The sequence below is a fragment of the Diabrotica undecimpunctata genome, chromosome 6, assembly GCF_040954645.1.
Source record: "Diabrotica undecimpunctata isolate CICGRU chromosome 6, icDiaUnde3, whole genome shotgun sequence".
Lineage (NCBI taxonomy): Eukaryota > Metazoa > Arthropoda > Insecta > Coleoptera > Chrysomelidae > Diabrotica > Diabrotica undecimpunctata.
In genome coordinates, this window is record NC_092808.1 from 87,772,658 (window position 1) to 87,795,025 (window position 22,368).

At 32.7% G+C, this 22,368-nt stretch overlaps 1 protein-coding gene across 1 annotated transcript in view; it reads left to right on the forward strand.

Moving 5' to 3' along the window:
- Window positions 1-22,368, forward strand: part of Nmdar2 (glutamate ionotropic receptor NMDA type subunit 2) — a 642,550-nt gene that overhangs the window by 531,709 nt on the left and 88,473 nt on the right. The window contains exons 10-11 of the mRNA XM_072534844.1: window positions 9,368-9,694; window positions 19,287-19,418. Coding sequence (XP_072390945.1) covers window positions 9,368-9,694; window positions 19,287-19,418 — 459 coding nt within the window. The remainder of the gene's footprint in view (window positions 1-9,367; window positions 9,695-19,286; window positions 19,419-22,368) is intronic.

Sequence of the window (22,368 nt, forward strand, 5' to 3'; positions counted from 1 at the left end):
TTTGAACATGGCCGCGACTTTTTGGTCATTTAGTTTATAGTTTTTAATATTCTCGTTCACTTTATTATTTTTCGTTCTTTGTTTAGTGGTTTTAGGGTTTTTTTGAGGTAATCTTATCTTTGCCATTACCAGATAGTGGTCACTATAGATTTCCGGACCTCTTTTAACTCTGACATCAGTGACCGCTTTCCTAAATTCTCTATTAATGAGAACATAATCTAGAATTGATTTTTCATTTCTGCTCCTGACTTCTCTCGTGAACTTGTGTATATCCTTGTGTTCAAAAAATGTGTTGGTGATAATCAAATTATTCTCCATGCAAAAGTCTATCATCCTTCTTCCATTATCGTTTCTTGTATCTTCCCCCTGCATACCCAAAATATCTATGTTATCATCGTCTCTTTTACCAACTCTGCTATTCATATCGCCTAGAATGACTATTCTACCTTTTACATTTTCTATAGCATCATTGAGCTCTTCCCAATATTCTTCTTTAACTTTCAATGGTTCGTCATCATTAAGGCCATATGTGACTAATATAGTTGTTATTTCTGAATTATCTAGTGTTATCTCTATCTTTAAATTTCTTTGTGATATAAATTTCCAATTTTTAACATATGACATATAGCTTGCTCTCATTAGGCATCCTACACCTTCTGCCGCTCTACTATCGGTACTGACTCCACTGTACAAAAATACATGTTCTTTATCCAATTCATCCATTCCTTGACCTTTCTTCTTAGTTTCCGTGATTGCCAAAAAATCTAATTGTGCTTTGTCAAATTTATCTATTAATTCTTTCTCTTTTCCATTGAGGCTTCTGACGTTCCACGTAGCCATTTTTATGTACGTTTGTAGTCTATTTGCACCTTGATCTTGTATTAAATTTTCTTTGCTACAGTTTTCTTTTTTGTTCAATTCAATTATATCGTTAAACCTTATTCTCGCCTTGTTTGTTATTCTATGTTGATCAGTTCTATTTGGCTGATGGTCTGCTATTTCTTTCTGGATTTATTGAGAGCCTTCATCTCCCTGTTCCACGTCCATACTTCTCCATTTATAATAAGTTTTTGAAACCCCATTTGGACTGTATTCCCTTTACTCTTTTCTTCCTTAGCTTTAGCTCTAATTTCTTTTGAATAATTCTCTGCTGTTCGCTCATATCATCATTTATATATACTTTGTGTTCTCTAATATTTCTTAGTTCGGCTTTATTGTTCATAAGTGTATATTTCTGGTTACTATCTTTTAGTTCCAATAAACAGGTCTTTCCTCCTATTTTAATTGCTCTTTCTATTTCAATCTCAATGTTCAGGTACGTACTTATAAATCTTTGCATATTGCTCTTCACTATTTCTACGTTATTTGTTTCTATTGGTAGTCCCTGAATTACTACATTATTTCTTCTTTTCTCGTTCTCAAGTCTTTCAATTCTGTCCATTGCTTGTATAAGATCTTTCTTGATCTCTTGATTTTCTTTCCTGATTTGCGTATTTTCCTTTTTCAGCTCTTGAATTTCTGTTAGACATTTTTTTTTGTTCTTGTTTTATTTCCTTCATTTCTGCTTCTATAAATCGTTGCAAGCCTTGGATCATATCCATTATTTTTCCTGAGTTATCTTCTTTTTTCTCTTTTATGTCTGGAGATCTTTTAGTTTTTGCGCACTTTCCAAAACCAAATGTTTGTGAGCCTTTCCTTCTTTTGCCCTCATCCGTGGTGCACTCGTCTTCACTACTCATTGCTTTCTAATTGTGCTCGTGATCTTGACTTAGTTCAACTACCCAATCGCGTAAAAAGTAGACCCCGGTCAACCCGTCGTAAGTCTTGCTTTTATCGATCGGTCTTCTATTAAGCTACAGTTTTCTTCACAATAAATTGTATAATTCTGTTCTCTTTAAATTCTTTACTATTTTTGCATTACGGCAACGCCGCTTTTCTACCGGTCATAATCCCGAGGTCGAATTAGTTCTTTTGCTCTTATCGCTAAATTAAGCAACAAAAACTGTTCGTATCGGAACAACTGATTTTGCTTATTATTGTTAATAATTAGCCACTTACTGTCGGTTTATTCACACTGCGATACGCGTTGTAACTTTACACACACTTATTGCTGCTTTGACACAATTATTTCACTCTGCACCTCTCGATTTTCGGGTTTAATGCAGGAGCAAGCCAATTGCACTTCATACGCTTGACCGCAGCGTTGCCACAACTCCCATGTTAGTGTAAATGTAAAATTAATAAATATTTACTTTTTGATAACTACACTAACAAGGCGTGTCCTATCGAGATTGAAGGTTTAGTTTAATTTTGTCGACTGGTATAAAATTTTAGTAAGTGGAGTAATTTATATATGATAAAAATTCCAACGCAACTTCGTTAGACCACTAGATAGTAAAAGTACAACGACACTGACCGTACCTGTCTCTAGTCGCGTCGAAAGTGTTGGAGAGGTAAGTAATGTGCCATACGTCAGCTTCCAACTTTCTTTGAATCGTGTTGATTTCCTGACATATGACGGGACAGCACACTCAACGTAAATAGACAGTTTTGCCCTATTTCAGGAATCGTAAACTACAAATATTAAGGGAAAAAGCTGTATTCCACATTGCGTTCCTATCTTTAGATTTTGTCCTTTTCTAATAAGTATTTTTTATTTCTCTTCGCCGATGAAGAACGCTTCTCCACGTTCTGTCAGATCCAGGCTTAAGAATCTCAGAAATAAAAATTACGGAAACAAACCAAAACATTCATGTATTTAAAACTCAAGCTGAAAATTGTCTAGAGCTATCACCTTTTTTAAAACCAGCTCTACATAAAGCTACTATAAGCATTAATTTAAAACAAGTTATATCTGTCTCATAAACACAATTGAATATTCTTGTTAACTATTTAATTCCTTCGTCAGTATTAGACATTCTGAGTGAAAATTATCAGATCCTAGTATGTTTCCATGTTTCATTAGATGCATCGCACTTCTTCTTTTTATTGATAAGAATAGTAGACATATTAACGATATATTTATTTATTTTATATTAATTTACATAATATCTTGTTTGAGAAATGCATCGGTCAAAATAGTATTCAGCTAATTTGGTGGAGCACTGTACAACTTTTTCAGAAGCACGATAAGCCGTATGCCTGTTTTATTAAGTATGTACATGTACAACAACCTAGCTAAATTCAACCAAGAATTTGTATTACTCGTTTACTAATTAAAGGTGTAATTTGTTTCTATATGTATGTTTTGTGTTAAGTAATATAGGTATTTTAAGTCATATTTTATTACCATATAATATATGGTAATAAAATATGACTTAATTATGAATACATGACATGTAAAATGTAAAAGTACTGATGGAATTACAACTGTTATGTTTATGTTTTTCTACAAAAGATCAAGTTTGGATATTCTTTACTTTTGTGTGTGTTGTAAGTTTTACAATGATCAATTTTATTTCTTAATTTATAAATTCATTAACTTTGAGTTAGTTATCATTATTTCTATAATATAGAAATAATGATAACTAACTCAAAGTTAATGAATTTATAAATTAAGAAATAAAATTGATCATTGTAAAACTTACAACACACATAAAAGTAAAGAATATCCAAACTTGATCTTTTGTAGAAAAACATAAACATAACAGTTGTAATTCCATCAGTACTTTTACATTTTACATGTCATGTATTCATAAAGTGATACATCTTTTAAAAATCGAGTTTTTAGTTTTTAACTCACTTAGATACGAAAAGTTACTTGAGTTTTCCTCAAAAACTCGCCAAATTACCATTGTATAATTTTACCGCACCCACTTTCTCGTAAATTTGTAAATGGAACTTTGCGTGTATATATATACAGTGGTGTTAAAAAGTCCAGCATCACCTTACCAAATACATGAAAATAGAAGTTTCAGGCATTTACCTTCAATATTTTTTAACCATTTACTATCTACATCAAACAAGCAGTTAAACACACAATATTATAAAATGGAAACACAGCAGAAATTTTGATTAATAAAAAAAATGTAGTTCGGAAAATTTTTTATTCAATATTACAAAAATTAGGCTATTTACATCAAGACGATATTGTACATCACATGGAATTTATTATTATTCACACATCTTTTGGGCATGGAATTTATTAATTTTTGCAGTTCCTCCATGGAAATACAGTTGTTCCAAGCGTGGATTAGAGATTCGATTAATTTCGTTTTATTTGTGGGTTTGCTTTTGGAAATGATATTTGATATCCTTTGCCACAAATTCTCGATGAGGTCCGGGGATTGCGCTGGCCAGTCCATCCTATCAATTTCATTACTCTCCATCCAAGCTTTAACCAATTTTGCTTTATGGTAAGGAGCATTATCATCCTGAAAAATAAATTTTTGTATTCCTCAATGTATTTGGTAGCATTCATCATCCCAGGGACAACGTGTAGGCGACGAACTCCTCGAGCGGACATGCAACCTCATAACGGAGGTTGGATGTTTAATTGTGGGAAGAACACATTTTGGAGAAAAATCTTCACCAGGAAGTCTTCTGACGTAGGCATTTTCAGCATGATTATTAATATTAAAAGTGGATTCATCACTAAACAGTACCCTCTGCCACTGCTCTGCTGTCCAGATTCGATGTTCCTTGGCCCATTTTAAACTGGGCAATATTTGCTTTTCTGAAAGCAGTGGTTTTTTCCGTGCCTTACGTCCTCTAAGTCCAAAACTAAGCAGTCTTTTTCTCACAGTACAAGTGCACACGCTTACACCTGTAGATTCAGACCACAGCTTCGTCCATTGGGTGGAATTAAGGCTTCTGTCTGCCAGATTGGTTCTCCTTAACGCAGCGTCATCCCGAACAGAAGTTTTCTTTGGTCGGCCACTACGCGGTCTGTCGTCGATTTTTCCCTTTTAAGCTTACTTCTTAATGACTCTAATTACTGTAGATTGATTACAATTTACTGGGGATGCTATTTCGCGACTAGATTTGTCGTTTTTATGGTGAAAGGTAATTTCAAAACGCTTTTCGTCCGATAATTTAGTTTGTTTGGTCTGGGATGACATTTTGACCTTTTTGTCAAAAATCAAAGAGCGAATAAATCTGTTAGGGTTTCAAATAACAAATTTGTCATTTAGATTCAATTTAATAGTACTTTAACGAATTAATCACCTCATAATTTTCTCGGATTATGGGAAATCCCTTTAATCAGATTATTTTGAGCTAGTAATTAAAAAAAAACATTAGTAAGTATACCGATAATGCTAATTACAAGCACAAACTTAAAATGAATTAGCGAAAATATACAAAACTCTTGTGTTAAACCTCAAAAACTATAAGGTGGTTACGTGATGCAGGACTTTTTAACACCACGGTATATATATATATATATATATATATATATATATATATATATATATATATATATATATATATATATATATATATATATATACCGTGGTGTTAAAAAGTCCTGTTAGAGTCTACGCTTCCATTCTAACGACAGCACTAGAAAGATATAGTAATACATCATTCTAATGCAAAGGTCAGTAGTAAGATTGTGGATGCAAAGTAGGTTCCTCATTTTTACAAAATCAGCTCGCGTTTGTTCTATTCAACTTTTAATTTCCACGGTTGGATCCCAGCATTAATATTACTGCCGAGATATCTGAGTTTCTCTACTCTTTCTAGTACATCATCTTCGACTTTTATACCGTCATAATGTATATAATTGTATTACTTAGCTAATATATATTTAGTTTTCATTGAGTTTTAATCCATTCTGATGACAGGTTTGTTTTATTTTGTACATTAGCTTTTGAAGGTCTTCTCCGCAATTAGCTAGCATATCTAATATTATTCACGTTTACACCATTCATTTTTCTGTTGTCTTTATTAAGGTTTCCTTAAATATTTCCTTTGAATACAAGTTTAAAAGTAGAGACGAGGGTATACAGCCTTGTCTCACTCCTCTTTTTATATTTATTTTATCCGACAGTTCCTGTTCAGCTTTCCTTTTTGCCACTTGTATAGATTTCTAATTGTTTAAAAAGCCTTTTTAAAATCTATTGCACAGATGCATACATTTCGATTCATATCTATGCATCTCTGTATCAGTACTTGTATACTGACCAGGCTTCTCTTGTACCCAAGCCACTCCTAAATCCGAACTAAGTTTTGCTAGTTCTCTCCTCCAATATCGTATATATTCTACTATATATTACTCGCAGGAAAATATTTAATTAGATTAGGAAATCTATAAGACAGAATATAAGAATTGCATTTTATTTGAAAAGATAGGCATATATACATCCTTAGTATTCTTCTTTTTTTTTGTACCCTCTCCTCAATAGAGGTTGGCTACTAGAATTGCAAACTTCTCTCTGTATTTAACTATTTTTATTAACTGTTTAAAATTTAGCCCTGTCCATTGTCGGATGCTTCTTAGCCATGATAGTATTTTTTTGAGGATCCTCCGGTAGATCCATATTTTAAAGGCCTAAAATTTAAAAGTTTATGTTTTAAGGGTTCACGGTTGTGACGGCCAGCTCTTTTAGACAGCAGACTCATTAAAACTTGAGTTTAATTAAAATAAGAATATATAAAACAAATAAATACCAAAATAAAATTATATTCCAGATGATATGTAAAAAATTTAAATTCCAATCCTACGGCGACGGTATCGACGCACGGATCGATAATTCCACCGTTTAATCTTTGTGAAAAATAAAATAAAATTAATGTCATAAAATTGTAACGACTATTTCACTCATCTTAAAATTTTCACATAATCTGACCAATCACAAACCAAAGACAGCTTGTGTTATCGCGAAAACACCAACTGTCTTTCAATTCTGATTGGTCTATCAGCTTCGTGTTTTCAACGACGTAACCACGGATACCGATCGCAAAGCAAAGTTTGACATTCGCCAAACAAATTATTGTAACTGTATACGTCAAAATGAGTCGTTTTGGTGGTACTTCAAACGAAGTTATAAACCAAAACATTGAAGAAAATATACCGAGTAACACAAGAAAATATAAATCTTATATATGGAGACAATATTATGATGTTCTGTGTGGATCGCAACTACAAATTAGATGCAGAAAATAACAACGAAAGACTAACTAAATTCCTTCCTCTCATTCTACTGAATTTTTGACCTATCACTTTGTTCATGAAATAGTCTAATAAAATACCACTCGTGATTTAATTTAGCTTATAAGTCTGTCTTTTATTTCTAAACTCAACTGAGTTTCTTAAAGAAAACACCACTCGTCCTACTGACTCGTGGTGTTTTTAAGCAACTCAGTTTCGTTTAGAAGTAAATCGACAGACTAATCGCGAAAATTGAATCACTAGTGGTATTACTATTGACAATTACACAATTAGGGTGCGTTAATACACACTCGACAAAGAAAAGGAGAGACGGGTTAGAGGTAGACGGATTGATCAACACTCGGTCTGGTAACAATCAGAAAATGAGTAATAGTCGCACACAGAATAGGTCTGCCTCAGATCAACACTGTAAAGGTATGTCCAAGATAAATGCTGGTTTTCGGCGTTAGAGAGATCCTCACTGAGTCGGTGTTCAAAGAATCCTTCGTATACGCGGGTATGTGGTGCAAAATGCACCAGCGCGCTACTAATCTGACTCATACGTTTACCAAAATAAACGTTCCATTCTGGTTTCAGGTATCTTACCCCGATAAGTGGTTTTGTGGTAATTTGCCTAGATCTTTGTAAGTTTGTGTTTAATTTTTGACAAAATAAATAAAAGATGTGCCGATTCATTCTGAAATATTCGAAAAATCGGTTTTCGTCTGCAAGTAATTGCAGAAAAAGGTGTCTGAACTTAACGTAAATATGTCTTAACTTATTAATTTAATGTGTTTCCCTCATAATTGGTTTTAACATTGTCACTAAGCAGCAAAAGAGCTGCAGCATGTTCTCTTTTAAGTTCAATGCTGAATTGTCGGCGCTGAAAACCAGCATTCATAATGGTCATATCCTACCCGCCGCTAGGAGTCAGACAGTCTGTCAGCATTCATCTTGGACGTACCCTAGGACCAATAAGGAACTGCCGTTAGATTAACACTTAAGAAGAAGCGGTTGGCCTTCAGTCTACAGCCTAGGGCCCGTGGAGTGGTTACCAGATCAACACTGGTAGAATTCTCTCCTGTGGCGTAGATTCTCTCCTGTGGCGTATGCTGTTTTATACGGTTGTCGGCCTTCCATCTCCTCTAGCACGCATCGATGGAAGTGGGACTCAGCGGTGGGAATGCGTGTACAGACTGTTGACAGGATGTAGCGATGCCTGGCGATGCACATCGTTACACAGTTCAGCTGTGTGTCTTTTTGGAAAAATGTTCTGACCTGTTCTATTATCGATCTTATTTTTAGATCAGAATTTAGACTCTTCTAGATTCAATATCCCAGGTACTTAAATATGCTCACCTGTTCCAAAATGTGCCTGTCTATTATGCAAGGTTTAGGTATATTTTGATTTTTTCTGATTAATATACCTTCTATCCCATCCTTAGTATTAATCAGGTAAAAGAGCAGTGTTATATAGACATTCCTAGGTGTTTAATACATGCTGGAGGTATAGAGTGGGTGCAAAGTATTTAAAAGAAATTAAAGTAAGCACTGAAAAAGAGGAGATAATTTATGAAAAATGATAATTTGTTGCATCAAAAACAGATTCTATCAGATACAAAAAAATATTTGTTGCAATAAAAACAGATTATTATCTGATATAAAAAATATTCTTTTAAAGATAGAGTACCTACCTAATCTATAAACAAAACATTAAATTTTACTTCTAAAGTTAATTTGGACAGTCATAATATTTGTCACCCAGGATGGTCACACATAATAAGAGAGATCAGAATGGAGAAAAAAAACGAATAAAGGTAGAAAAGAAATTTTCACAAAAAAAGTTACTACATTACTAAATATTACTAAACTGTACAAAAAGGGAAAATATCATAAATAAATATAAAGAGGAAACATGTCGGAAAAGTTCATAACCAAAATGAGATTATAGTTAAATTGATTATGAGATATTCAATTCTTGACAATGTTTATATTTTAGAAAATAATTAATGTGTTCTGTGTACAATATGGGACAAAGTGTTTATTACATTAATGGCTGTATAATCGATAGTCCAAGCCATAAAATAAACTTTAAAAAATATTTACTGCAAATAATTTCTTTAAATTGTTTTGAAGTTCTTGGATTGTTTTTTTTATTGCCCCATTCCTTATTAACATATAACTTCTTTGCTGATTTTAAAGACGATTACAATTCTGCGACTTAAATATAAACAGCGTAGTTTAAATATAAATAGCATAAAATATTTGTTTTAGGTTATTAGATTTTCGGGAAAACGGTGACTTGGAACGTTTGCGTCGCTACTGGATGACTGGTGTTTGTAAACCTGGCAAACAAGAACATAAAAGTTCTGATCCTCTAGCTCTGGAGCAGTTCTTGTCAGCCTTTTTGTTACTAATGTCCGGAATATTACTAGCAGCACTTTTGCTTCTTCTAGAGCATCTCTACTTCAAATATGTCAGAAAACATTTGGCTAAGACTGATAGAGGTGGATGTTGTGCTTTAATAAGTCTGTCTATGGGAAAAAGCCTTACTTTTAGGGGAGCAGTTTACGAAGCACAGGATATTCTTAGAAATCACAGGTTAGTACTTTAGACATATTAACTTATAAAAGCAGATATAAATAATAAGATATATAAAAATGTTTGTAATATTTTTATTATTGCTATATGTAAAATACTTTTGTGTTTTTTCAACATTAAAGAAACTTTGCTGGTTGGAATGCTAGGAATAATTTAGGCAACTTTTCACAATAAAACCTTTATTTCACAAACAAAACTTACACGAAACGCACTGGATTCCCAAATGGAAAAGCCACTTATATTTTTATGTAAAATATATATTTTTTACCAAGTATAATTTTTTATTCGTCGTCTGACAAGAAGCTATCCTTTCTGTCCGACATTTTATAACAAACCCTCTTTGTTTTTTAACAATACGCATGTGTTGGAACTTAAAGGCACTTAAACAAACATAAGACACCTTGTGTCACTCAAAAGATAAAATATGTATAAGCAATATATTCGTTTATTTTGTTATATTCGCCAACCAATACTATTCACTACTTTTACTTGTAATGTAAATAAATCTGTATGGGAAGGAATGATGTCCAGAAGTTGGGTATTACGATGGGTAACATGAAAATTAATCCAAGAAGAAGTTTAGTCTTGAAATTCAAGATAGACGAGGAATTCCAGGTTTACAGACGTTTACTATGCAACCGGCTTTCAAGTGTTTTGAGGGATACAACGGCGAGCGTTCGGACGTAGGTTTATATCGCTAACTAAGGGATACTGAAAGCAGATACGGTACTATCTTAAAGAAAAGTAGAAAAAACTGAAGTAAACAAAAAGGAAAAAGGAGGCTACCTTATCTTTTCGCTGAATGACATTAGAACTCAGAATTCTATGTCAGAGGATTTCACACAGAGCAATTACACTTGACTTATGCGGCCTTTATTGAAAATTATTAAAATTTATCTGCTGTTCAAGAGAAGATTAATTTAGTAGAGACAAAAATAATACCATTACCTACTAATTATGTTTATTGCTGGCTACATTTTAAAAACAGCTTAACAAAAATGTCTGTTATCAAATGATACCTTCAAACATCATCATCATTATTATGGCTTTACAACTCTGCGTGGGTCCTAGGCTCCTCTAGAAGTTCTCTCCAGTCATCCCGATCCATATCCAAGCACGTATTCCCATATTTCTCATGTCTCCAGCGATGTTATCAAGGAACCTTGTTCTGGGTCTTCCTCTTCTTCTCTGACCAATGGGTCCATCAAGAAACGTTTTTCTAGCTGGATAATTTTGTTATGAGTTTTGTTAATTGTTATGTTATGTTTTGTTTTTGAGACAAAAATAATACCATTACCTACTAATTATGTTTATTGCTGGCTACATTTTAAAAACAGCTTAACAAAAATGTCTGTTACCAAATGATACCTTCAAACATCATCATCATAATTATGGCTTTACAACTCTGCGTGGGTCCTAGGCTCCTCTAGAAGTTCTCTCCAGTCATCCCGATCCATATCCAAGCACGTATTCCCATATTTCTCATGTCTCCAGCGATGTTATCAAGGAACCTTGTTCTGGGTCTTCCTCTTCTTCTCTGACCAATGGGTCCATCAAGAAACTTTTTTCTAGCTGGATAATTTTGTTTCATCCGCATTACATGCCCTATCCACCTCAGACGTCGTATCTTCAAACATACTGTTGAGATTGTCTCCTTTCTACAACACAAGAAGCGGGCCAGACGTTGGGACTGGCTAAATATGTAGACTTGGATTAAATAATCCTTCGTCGCAACAATTTATAAGTCGAAATGGTAATAATAATGCTTGTTGAATTTAAGGGCACTTTATTTTATGTTGCACTTTAGTTACAAAACATTGTCGGTTCCAAAATATTTGACTAACACTAAACTATTTATTTTTCTGCTGTGTACGAAGGTAAGGTTGACGTAGAGAGCGTGTATTTTTGCACAAAACTTGAGAGAACGAAGTCAGGTGCAAGTGAGAATTATCCTGCTTGAAGATCGAGGACACAATCTTGAATGTGAACTGTCCGACACGAAAACCGGTGGTGAAGTTTGAGAGAGGAGTCTTGAAGTAACTACTGTAACGATAATACTACCAAAGAGAATTAAAATACTATTATAAAATATTACCTCAATCAACTACGGGAGCTTATCGTCTATGCTTCGCCTACTTCAAGTGTGAATCCTTCTCATCTTAAACTGTAAATTAAACAATGAAAATTTAGCTGGTAACAAATAAAACAATGATTTAACTAATCATATTCATTCAACATAAAAAATAATATTTAAGTTCTTCTTCTTCCTATGCCGTCCCCATTAACGGAGGTTGGCGACCACATTTCTAAAAGTTTCTCTGTCTTTTGCAACGTGGAATAATTCGTCTACAGTCATGTTTGTCCAGTCTCGAATATTTCGCAGCCATGACTTCCTCTTTCTACCTATTCCCTTTTTGTCATCGACTCTACCCTGCATGATGACCTGCAGAAGACTATACCATTCGTCAGTATGTGTCCAAGGTATGCAGTCTTGCGTACTTTTATTGTTCTCAACAATTTTTTGTCTCGAATATTTAAGTAGTTTGCAAAAACAAACCCTGCCTGAAACTTTACAACAAACAGATTTAGAATTGGTACTTATGGTATATATGTGGTTACTTGCTCCTATTAATATGTTGCCTTTAAATTATACGGGTAGGTCCTGTTGCTGCCTTCAGAGCATGTGGGTAGGTCTTGAAGACAGCTGCAGTTGTTTAGTCCCACGTCACTCCATAAATTCCATAAACTATTTCAGAAATTATCTAATAAAATATTCCAGGAATTATCCAATAAATTATCCAACAAACCCAAGAGATTTCTGCAGACCATAAAATGAACCTTACCATAATTCTTACCTTCTTTTATAAATTTCAATTACAGACAAAAAAATATCCCACCACATTTGAAAGCTAATTAACAAAAAGTAGGGAGCGACTACAATGAAATATAGCACAGATGTCATAGGACGTATGTCTATGATGAAATTACCTCTTCTGTCAACATAGAACAGAATATTTAGTCTACCGGACAGAAGGAGAGAGGGCGAATATTTGTTTTAACGGAAAGAAAGAGAGAAGGCGCCAACTATTTTTTTGAAGAAAAAATAGTAAAAAAGAAACTGAAGGTATTAATAATATAATACAGAAATTAAAATATTATTATTTGAATATAAAGATGTGACGTTTCTAACGTTACACTACTGTCCAGTAGGAGCACTGGGAACGAAGTCTCTGAATGCCGCTTTGATTCAACCTTTTCTCGGAAAAACCAACTGCCAATTTTTTAACGGTTTTAACGAACTTTAAAGGTCTCAAACGGTGGTCGCTAAAAAGCCACTTCTTCTATACATGTACGAAGAAACTGCATAATGATAAAAATAATAAAACTAAAAGATTTATGGCCCTTTTACGAGTTTCGAGTACACATAAAAATTGTTGGCCCAGTTCTAGGTAGATAAAAAACTTGTTTTTTGTAAGAAAATAGCGAGGCGGTTGGTACGAATAAAAAACACTTATGACGTGTTGTGGTTGTAAAAATGATACCTTTTTATATTGAGAAGAAGAGAATCGGCGGTAAAATGATATCAAAATGTGTTTGATACCAAAAGAAGCAACCTGTTTTTAGCGGGACTCTGAACGAGAGAAAAAACTCGTTTTATTTCAGTTTAGAAATATCGAAACTAAATAGAATATATTTATGTGTCTTATTAATAATTTTAACAAAATATTGAGGTATTATTGGTGGTATGTTAAGACTTTAACACATACATATTTATAAAAAGTTAAATATTATTTCTCCCGATGAACTAGTAAAATATGTATTTACCTTGGTCATTTCATATCATATGTAGTTAAGGGAACTTATCCCTTATTACTATCTTCATATAAATTTAGTGTTGTATAAAAAACAATGGTTAATAAAAATGCAAAATAAATTAAAGGAAAACACCTGATTCAAAAAAATACTACAACACTGCACTGACTCTGTTGGCCGAAGGAAGAAGATCTGTTGGCCGAAAGCAGAACTCATGGTTGAAGAATCTACGTGATTGGTATCAATGCAGATCGATTGATTTGTTTAGAGCAGCAAGTTCAAAAATAAAAATAGCCATTATGATTGCCAACCTCCATAGGGAGATGGCACTATAAGAAGAAGAAGCACTGACTCTAAGTACATGATATGTTAAAGACAATAAAAATAATGACGAGTGTCGTTCCTTTTGTATTGACCATGATCAGGAAATATTCAGGATAGTAATTAAGTCTGCTATAGCAGGATATAAAAAGGTAAAATCGTACAGTGAATTATGCTTTCACCACAAATTAAAATTATGCACTTACTTAATCTTCATTTCTTGTTTTTTTTTCTTACAGGGTTACAAAATACTTTAATTTACTTCATAATATTTTATTTACAACAAACTATTTTTAACAGTACTGCCAGACATTTCTGGCAAATGGCCTCCAGCCTCTATCGGCGGAGTAGAACGCCGCTAATTCGAACCAATTCTAGGTCCAACGAACCTTCTCGCTACCCCGATGAAGACTCGTCGCCAGTACCGGGACAAATTCTCGGTACCACCTCGCTAACTGACTGTCTGGCTACAACTGAATTTCTTGTTCTTAAGCATAGATGATCTTTTCCTGGTAAAATAAATCTCCGAGTCAGCGATTTAATTTATTTCACTTATCGGCAGAGGTATCTGGCAATAAAAACAAACAATTGGATTGTGTATTTTTTGAGATAGAATTCGAAATGCGTTAAATAAGAACTTAAGAGATTTACAGAGAAAACAATTTAAAAAGAAGGACGCGATTTACCCAAGGCAAATTGAGCTGGGTAAATAAACATTTACAGTTTGTTTATTTACCTTCGAAGAAACATTTACAGTTTGTAGTAAAAATTTCTCTCTAGTCGTCCCTATCCATCGTCTTCCTCCGCCAAGCATGCATTCCCATATTTCTCATGTCTTCATCGATGTTATCAAGGAACTCTTCTTCTCTGACTATTGAGTCTATCAAGGAGCGTTTTTCTTGCTGGGTCATTTTGTTCCATCTGCATTACATGCCCTATCTACCTCAGACGTTCTATCCTAATAAGTTTTACGATATCTGGTTCCTGGTATATTCTATAAAGTTCGAAGTTGTATCGTCTTCCCCACACTCCATTGTCATTCACTGCTCCATAGATTCCCCTTTGTATTTTTCTTTCGAAATATCCTAACATGTTTTCATTATTCTTTGTTAGAATCCAGGTCTCTGAACCATTTGTTAGGACTGGGCGTATTATTGTTTTGTAGAGTTTTATTTTGTATTTCTCGATATAATTGTAGATTTAAGGAAGAGATTGAGCCTAAAATAGCATCTGTTGGCGTGCAAATTCTGCGGTTTATCTCTACGGTAGTATTATTTTTAGTGTGAAGGAGCGCTCCCAGGTATATATATATATATATACTATATAATTCCTTCACTTCTTCACTGTCGTCATTTTCTATAACAAGTGGTGGTAGGATTTATGGTTGCGTGCTTAGTTAGTTTCGTATACTTCGTTTTATTGGTATTTATTATTTAACCCATTTTTATAGCTGATTCTTTTAATGTTACATACGCCTCTCATACAGTGTTTTCCGTTTTCCCAACAATATCATGAAACATTTGTCCAATTAAATAAGTTCATTATGAATTGTACGTAAAAACCAATTAAGCATACTCTAATTCTACACAAAGGTTGATAAAAAAATGGCAAAACAACTTTATACAAGAATTCGATAACTCTATCTACGAATTACTCCACAATAATTAGGGAGCGTAATTGGAAAAATTTGTAAGCACTACTAAAGATGTATACAACAAAAAGGCAAGCAAACCATAGGGCTTGTGGCTGGGTATTACACTTTTATACATTTCTACCGGAAGAAAGGGTAATATAATGATAAAGATAACGAACCGACCACTTATTAACAAGTCAATTACTTAACGCACTGATTAACTTACAAACTAATTAACAGCAGTATGACAAGCACAAAAACTAATCTGTATTATATATATACATATATATATATATATATATATATATATATATATATATATATATATATATATATATATATATATATATATATATATATATATATATATATATATAGAGAGAGAGAGAGAGAGAGAGGAACAAAAGTCTGAAAACACCTAATTCGATAAGCCGGATTATACAAAAACAGATATACACCTATTTTGCAATATACAGATTTAAAACTTGATGTTTGTTACGTTGCCAGATTTACCATTTTTCTGATATCATTAGTCACGTTGGTTTTTTTTTAATACAGCACCCTGTATATTGTACCTTTATTAAAATCTCCACTTCAATACCAAATCAACCTTATACAAAGCTCTTGATTTTATGTACTCAGCAACATTTTAAAAAAATAAAATATATGCCCAAAAACGCATAATTATATCAATATTTTTTTTATTTGTTTAACTAGGTACAACTAAATTTAAACATATTACAGTTTACTACATTGCTTAATTAATGTCTATCTAATCACGTAGTCAAAATTTCCTCTGTTGTTAATTTGACAGTATGCTAAACGATGGTAGAATACGTCTATTACATTTCTCCATGTTTTTCTAGAAATTCATATGTATTTATAAGTGATATAGTTAGAAGAATATTGTATTTTGAAATCACTTTTATTAAGCGTTATGTTGATGACGCAATTCTAGCTTTACCACTGAACAGGACATGGTCCACCCTGTCATTGTTTAATAATTTTGATCCTCATTTGCAATTCACTTGTGAATTAGAGGACTCCATCACGAAGTGCATACCGTTTTTGGATATGCGTGTTTTTAGAAGTTCAAACAATACCTTGGTTACAGGTTGGTATAGGAAACCCATGGCGTCTAACAGGTTTCGTATCTACCATTCTTGTCATCCATTTAAATATAAAATCAACCCCATCCAAGACCTTAGTTTTAGGTTACACAGGTTATCACATGCGGTTAATCAAAGAGAATCCCTTCTTTTACTTAAAAGTATTCTTGTTGAAAACTTCTACCCCCTTCTTTAATTAATAAATATCTTTTTTCAAAAAGTTATGGTTCCACAATCAATGATTTATCTAATGGTGACGAATTAAGGTCAATTTCAAATAACACTGTTAATAATACAAACTCCGCAAACTACACAAACACATTTGGCTCCTCTGATAACGTCAATATTCCATTATTCTTCACTACCGTACTTTCCTCAAGTTACAGATAAACTTTGCAATAAAAGAAATTTTACTAAAAGACAGTTTCTTGAAATGGGTTACATAGTTAAACAAGCGAATACTCCCAATAAGAGAACTGACATTATTAACTTACTTAAATTAAATCTATTATTTTTTAATCTTGCAGAACTGAATTATATTTTGATTCTTTGTATTTTTATTCAGCTGTCATTTAATAATTTTTATAGATTTCATACCTTACCCATTCTCAAACAAATGTTGAAACCATGGAAAAGGAAATGTGAAGGGATGGAAATACCAATCCGGGACAACTTCTTGTACACATTAAGCTTTGCAGATGACCAAGTGGTAACGGCTCAAGATGAAGATGATCTGTGCTATATGCTCCGAAAATTAGAAAAGGAATACACAAAAAATGGACTGGAAATAAATCTAGAAAAGACCGAATATTTAACAACAGGGCAAGAACCAGTGAGAAACGTGGAAATGGACGATAATAGGGAATACTCTCAAAAAATAGAACCACCGAGCAAGAGATAACCAGCAGATTAGTACAGACAAGAACATGTATTAAACAAATGAACGGGGTACTGTGGGATAGACAGATTACCAGAAATACAAAGAAGAGAATTTATAACACCTTGGTACGCAGTATAATGACCTATGGAGCAGAGAATTGGGTAATAAATAAACGAAACAGGTCCAAAATCACAGCAACTGAAATGGAGTTCATGAGAAGAAGCTGCAGAGTGACAAAAATGGATCACATCAGAAATGAGGAGATAAAACGAAGAATGACAGTAGAACAAGACATACTCAGTTACATCGAAGAAAAACGTTTAATTTGGTATGGACATGTGAGAAGAACAGATCATACAAGATGGATAGCAAAGATTTCGGATTGAAGCCCAATAGGAAGGAGGAAAAGAGGTAGACCCCGAAGATCATGGAGAGATGAAGTGGACGAGGCCATGGAAAGACGAGACCTTAGAGATGGAGAATGGCAGAACAGAAAGGACTGGAAACGTTGGCTGAAAGAAGGAAGGCGGCGACAGCTGTAAAAATCCTTATATAGATAGGACCATTCCTTAAATAAGTAATTAAATAAGTTAATGTGTAATAATACATAAAAATTTAATTAAATATTAAATAACAATAACTTACTTTAAACCTGCTAATTGTTAACATAGTTACTTTTTTGGATAAAGTGAACCAAAGATAAACAATAATTATGATTTATTCATCTGAATAGTGAGTGCTGTATGCAAGCATTAGTTGTGTTCTCACAGGTTAGTGCAAAGTTGAGATCCACATTATTGATAGTGGTATTTTCTCACAGGTTAATGCAAAGTTGATATCCTCATTAATGATAGAGGTGTTTTCTTCTAAATCCTTGCTGACTTCATTGATATCAACTTCTACTAACTTTGGCAACACCATAGTATTCCAACTGATTTGAAATTACCGCTCTGATAGGTCGAGCTATAAGAAATGTCACTCTTCTTTTTCGGGTTTATGCGAAATGAACGATTCCACTCAAGTAATTAACATACTTTTAAACGAATACCTGTTGAAATATTAAATTTGTTCGTATACAACCTTTGAAGTGTTCGCTTCGTGCCTTGGCCGGTAATTAACAGTGATTCTGAGTAGATTAGTAAGTACTTACTTCGAACTAGGTGTTAGTTGAAACCTTTATTAAAATAAATTCTTGTCTGAATAGAAAAGCCTAAACTTATAATTATTTCAAATTAATTTATAAGTCATTAAATGTAATCAAGTATTTCTCATACCAAAAGTAACCAACATATAATATTTTTGCCAGGAGAACATGTACTGACTGCAAATTTAATATGGTTTTTCATTTCACCAAAAGGAAGGTTAAGAAGTACTAACGAATGTAATAAGTCTTGCTTTAAGAATAATAAAATGCCGAAGAATATGTAAAGAAGAAGAAGAGTTATTGACCGCAAATTGAATTTTTCTGTACAGCTCAGAATCCCTAGATACTTTAAGAAATCTCCTGTCAGCCAATGTATTGTTCACGTTATAAAATGTTATGTTTTCCCATAACCATTAATATTTATCCTTTTAATAAATTTTGATTAAAGTCAACGTCTGGACTAAAAGTTTAGTTTCTGTAAAAATAAATGTAATACCACATGACTGGTTGTAAAAAACACATTTAAGGCAGTTATATCTTTCTCTTGACACAGTTTCATTACTTAATCTTCCCGATTAATCACTCCCTTCTGTTCCTTGTATAGAGCCAAAGTCAACTCACATAATTCATCAAGTTACCTTTTTCATGATTGACCTTATAACATTAAGGTATTGATCGTTTGTTAATTTTAGATGTAAAGATCCAATTTGTGATACGCACTTGTGGAAGGTGAAAAGGGAATTGGATGTCGCACAGTTAAGAATTAAGCAATTGGAAAAAGAAATGGAAACACATGGAATTAAACCACCTCCACCCTGTAAGCGGTAAGTATATTTTTTCTTCGTTTTACCACAATTTACTCGTTAATTTTATTTTTATACAACTATTCACTTAAACGCACGCAGCATGTGTTAAACCTTTTACCTATATTTATAAAGGGTGTCTTAGTTTTCTAAAAAATTTTTTATAGAAGGATTAAACGCTACAAAAAATTACTAAAACTATTTGCATCTACGTCAAAATCATAAAAAAAAGTAAATATATAAAGCCTTTCACAATGTTTGTGCCAGGCGGAAACATTTCAAATGTTTAAATAACTTAAATATTCTTTAGTTTGAATAATTTTAAATTCTAAATTCTAAAATTAGTTTAATTATTATTTGACTTCTGTCTAAAGTTGTTATAAAAAGATATATAAACAAATCTTATGTAGTAAAGTAAGTCTAATTCGCATTGAACTTCTAGGATTACAAATCTTATTTAATTATGAATTTAGACGATATTACATAACAATATCACACCAAGTTGTGTGGTATACTTTTTCTATGAATAGTTTTTTTTATAAAAAAAGTGCTTGTTTGTGAGTGTAAACTCACGAACTTCGGGTTCGTGAATATTCGTTTTGTATAGGTACTTTAAAGTCATGTTAAATTTCATATGACTTTAAAATATAGAAAATATAAAAAAATGTACTCCTTTATTTTTTGTTGTCCTTTAAAGCGTAAGGACTTATCCTTATATTAAATCTTAAATTAAATTTAAAGATATTTAACTTAAACTGTAGCCAACATCCACTTACTATGTTACTGTCACACCAGAACTGTGCTATTTGGCTAAGTGCATAACAGTTTTGCTAACTTTGACATGATTAATGCACTGCTCCTCAAAATTAACCTGACACCAAGGTATTTTAAGTAAAATTAAAAAGTATTAGAAAAACTGTAATAATTTTTTTTTATTGTATGTTTAATAATAAATCATAAAATAAAAAAATCTAAAATATTGATTAGTTTTACAACAAATCAAAATATTAAAAAAAATTATTCTGGAGTAAGATATTGTTTAAATCTAAATTAAAAAATAATTCTAAAATATAGTTATTAACTTTGAGTATTTCTTCCTCTAGCTCGAATAAAAGTTCTCATCATTTCTGGTGTAGACTGGATCAAAGCAGAAATCTTGTTTTTCCGTATTTATTTCCACTCGATTATAGTATAAGATCCCACTCCAGGATCACTACGTTCATAACGTAGTTCGTCAAACTCACATTTTTACATTCATTTAAAATTATAAGAATACATTGATAATAGGTTACCAGTCAAAAAGTGGCCGCAAATATTTTTAATGCAATTAAAAGGAATTAGTTGTTAAAAAATTTTTATTTCATTGATTTATTTTTTAAATAAAATACGCTGCTCATGACGTATATGCATATTTATATATCAAATTAAAGCTCATTTTTTTCTTAGCATGATTATATAAGGTAGCCTGAGAAAAAATGGTCGAAAATTAGGGTTGGCAGCTGTTAAAAACGCGAGATATCAAAGATAAAGTAAAATGGAGTTAGGGCACAACGACACTGGTTTGACAAGTGTTAATATGTATATTATTTATTATACATCTAGACGCATGCTTTAAAAACTCACACAACTGACACTTCAAACCAGTAGCGTTACGCAAATTATGAATGTTCTTTTTGAAAACACTTTTTTAAAAGCAGAAACACTCAAAACACACTTTTATTTACACTTTACAATATTTTAGTTACAATTTAAAATATAATATTGCTGAATTTGCTGTTCTAGTACGTCGCAATTAATGTTGCAAAGTTCCAGAATGTTCGGTGCTGATTCGCGGTAACTTCTTATTGAATTCGCATGTCGAATATACTTTGCGATCATTGTACGATAACTACTCCATCCTCTGAATAAGTTTTGTGAGGGACGAACAAAACATTTGCTTTTTCTGGAGTTTCTAGAATTTGTTTCCCTATTACTTGTTTTATACCTGTAACATATATAAAGGCAGACTATTGTAATAAAAATATACACAGGAGTTATCCAAAAATGGTTATGGCTATGGTTCCATGATTTTGGGCTAATTGTCTGTAGGTGTTCTTCTTCCTTAGAGAAATTATAGAGTTTGTCTAACGGGATGTGATCCATTCCCAATGGTTTGAATTTCGTTGATGTTTGAATATACATGGTCCTAATTTTTGGGAAGCATTAGCAGTTTCTCTGGAATGGTTGTTTTTGAATTAATATCACTCAGGGTTGGGGTTTTAAATTCATATCCTGGCCGAAGGTTAATGAGATAAGTTCCTTTTAGGTCTAAAGTTTTTGTTGTAGAACATCGAGTTATAATTTTGGTTGATTCCGGGAATATTCCAATATAATGGGCTTCGGATAGTTTTTATATGATGATGTCTCGATTATGGACAGGAGTTTATTGGTAAAAAACTTTTTGGTACTTAACTGTAAGATTCGCTTGATACAGTATTCGGTTTTCGTTGCTTCTTGTGTGATTTCTTCTCCGTGTCGATTCGGGAACATGGTTCTTCCAAATTTTGAAAGGATTTATCATTAATGAAAAATCGGAGCGAAAAATAGTTCAGCAGGGATAATCGTAGTAGAATTTACGGTAGGTATCGGAAATAAATTATAATAAGTAAAGAAATAAGGACGTAGGACTAGAAAATGGAGAATAAATTATAATAGTATGGTTTGAATAATAGGCATTTACTTTAATGATGTAGTATTTTAGGATGTCTCATCCTAAATCTTCAAAAATGAGGTCTTTCGATAGCTGAATCTATAATGCTTTTTATTAGGAAAAGTTTGGGCAATTGCTAGACTCCGTGGAATGTAGTGAACGGTTTTGATAAAAATAAGGTTATTGTAAAAGTTAAGTAGCTTTTGGAAGAAAGATAAAAAAATACTTTGTGTCCAGGGACTATACAGCAGGAAAAAGTTACGGGTTTCAAGTTATCAAGGC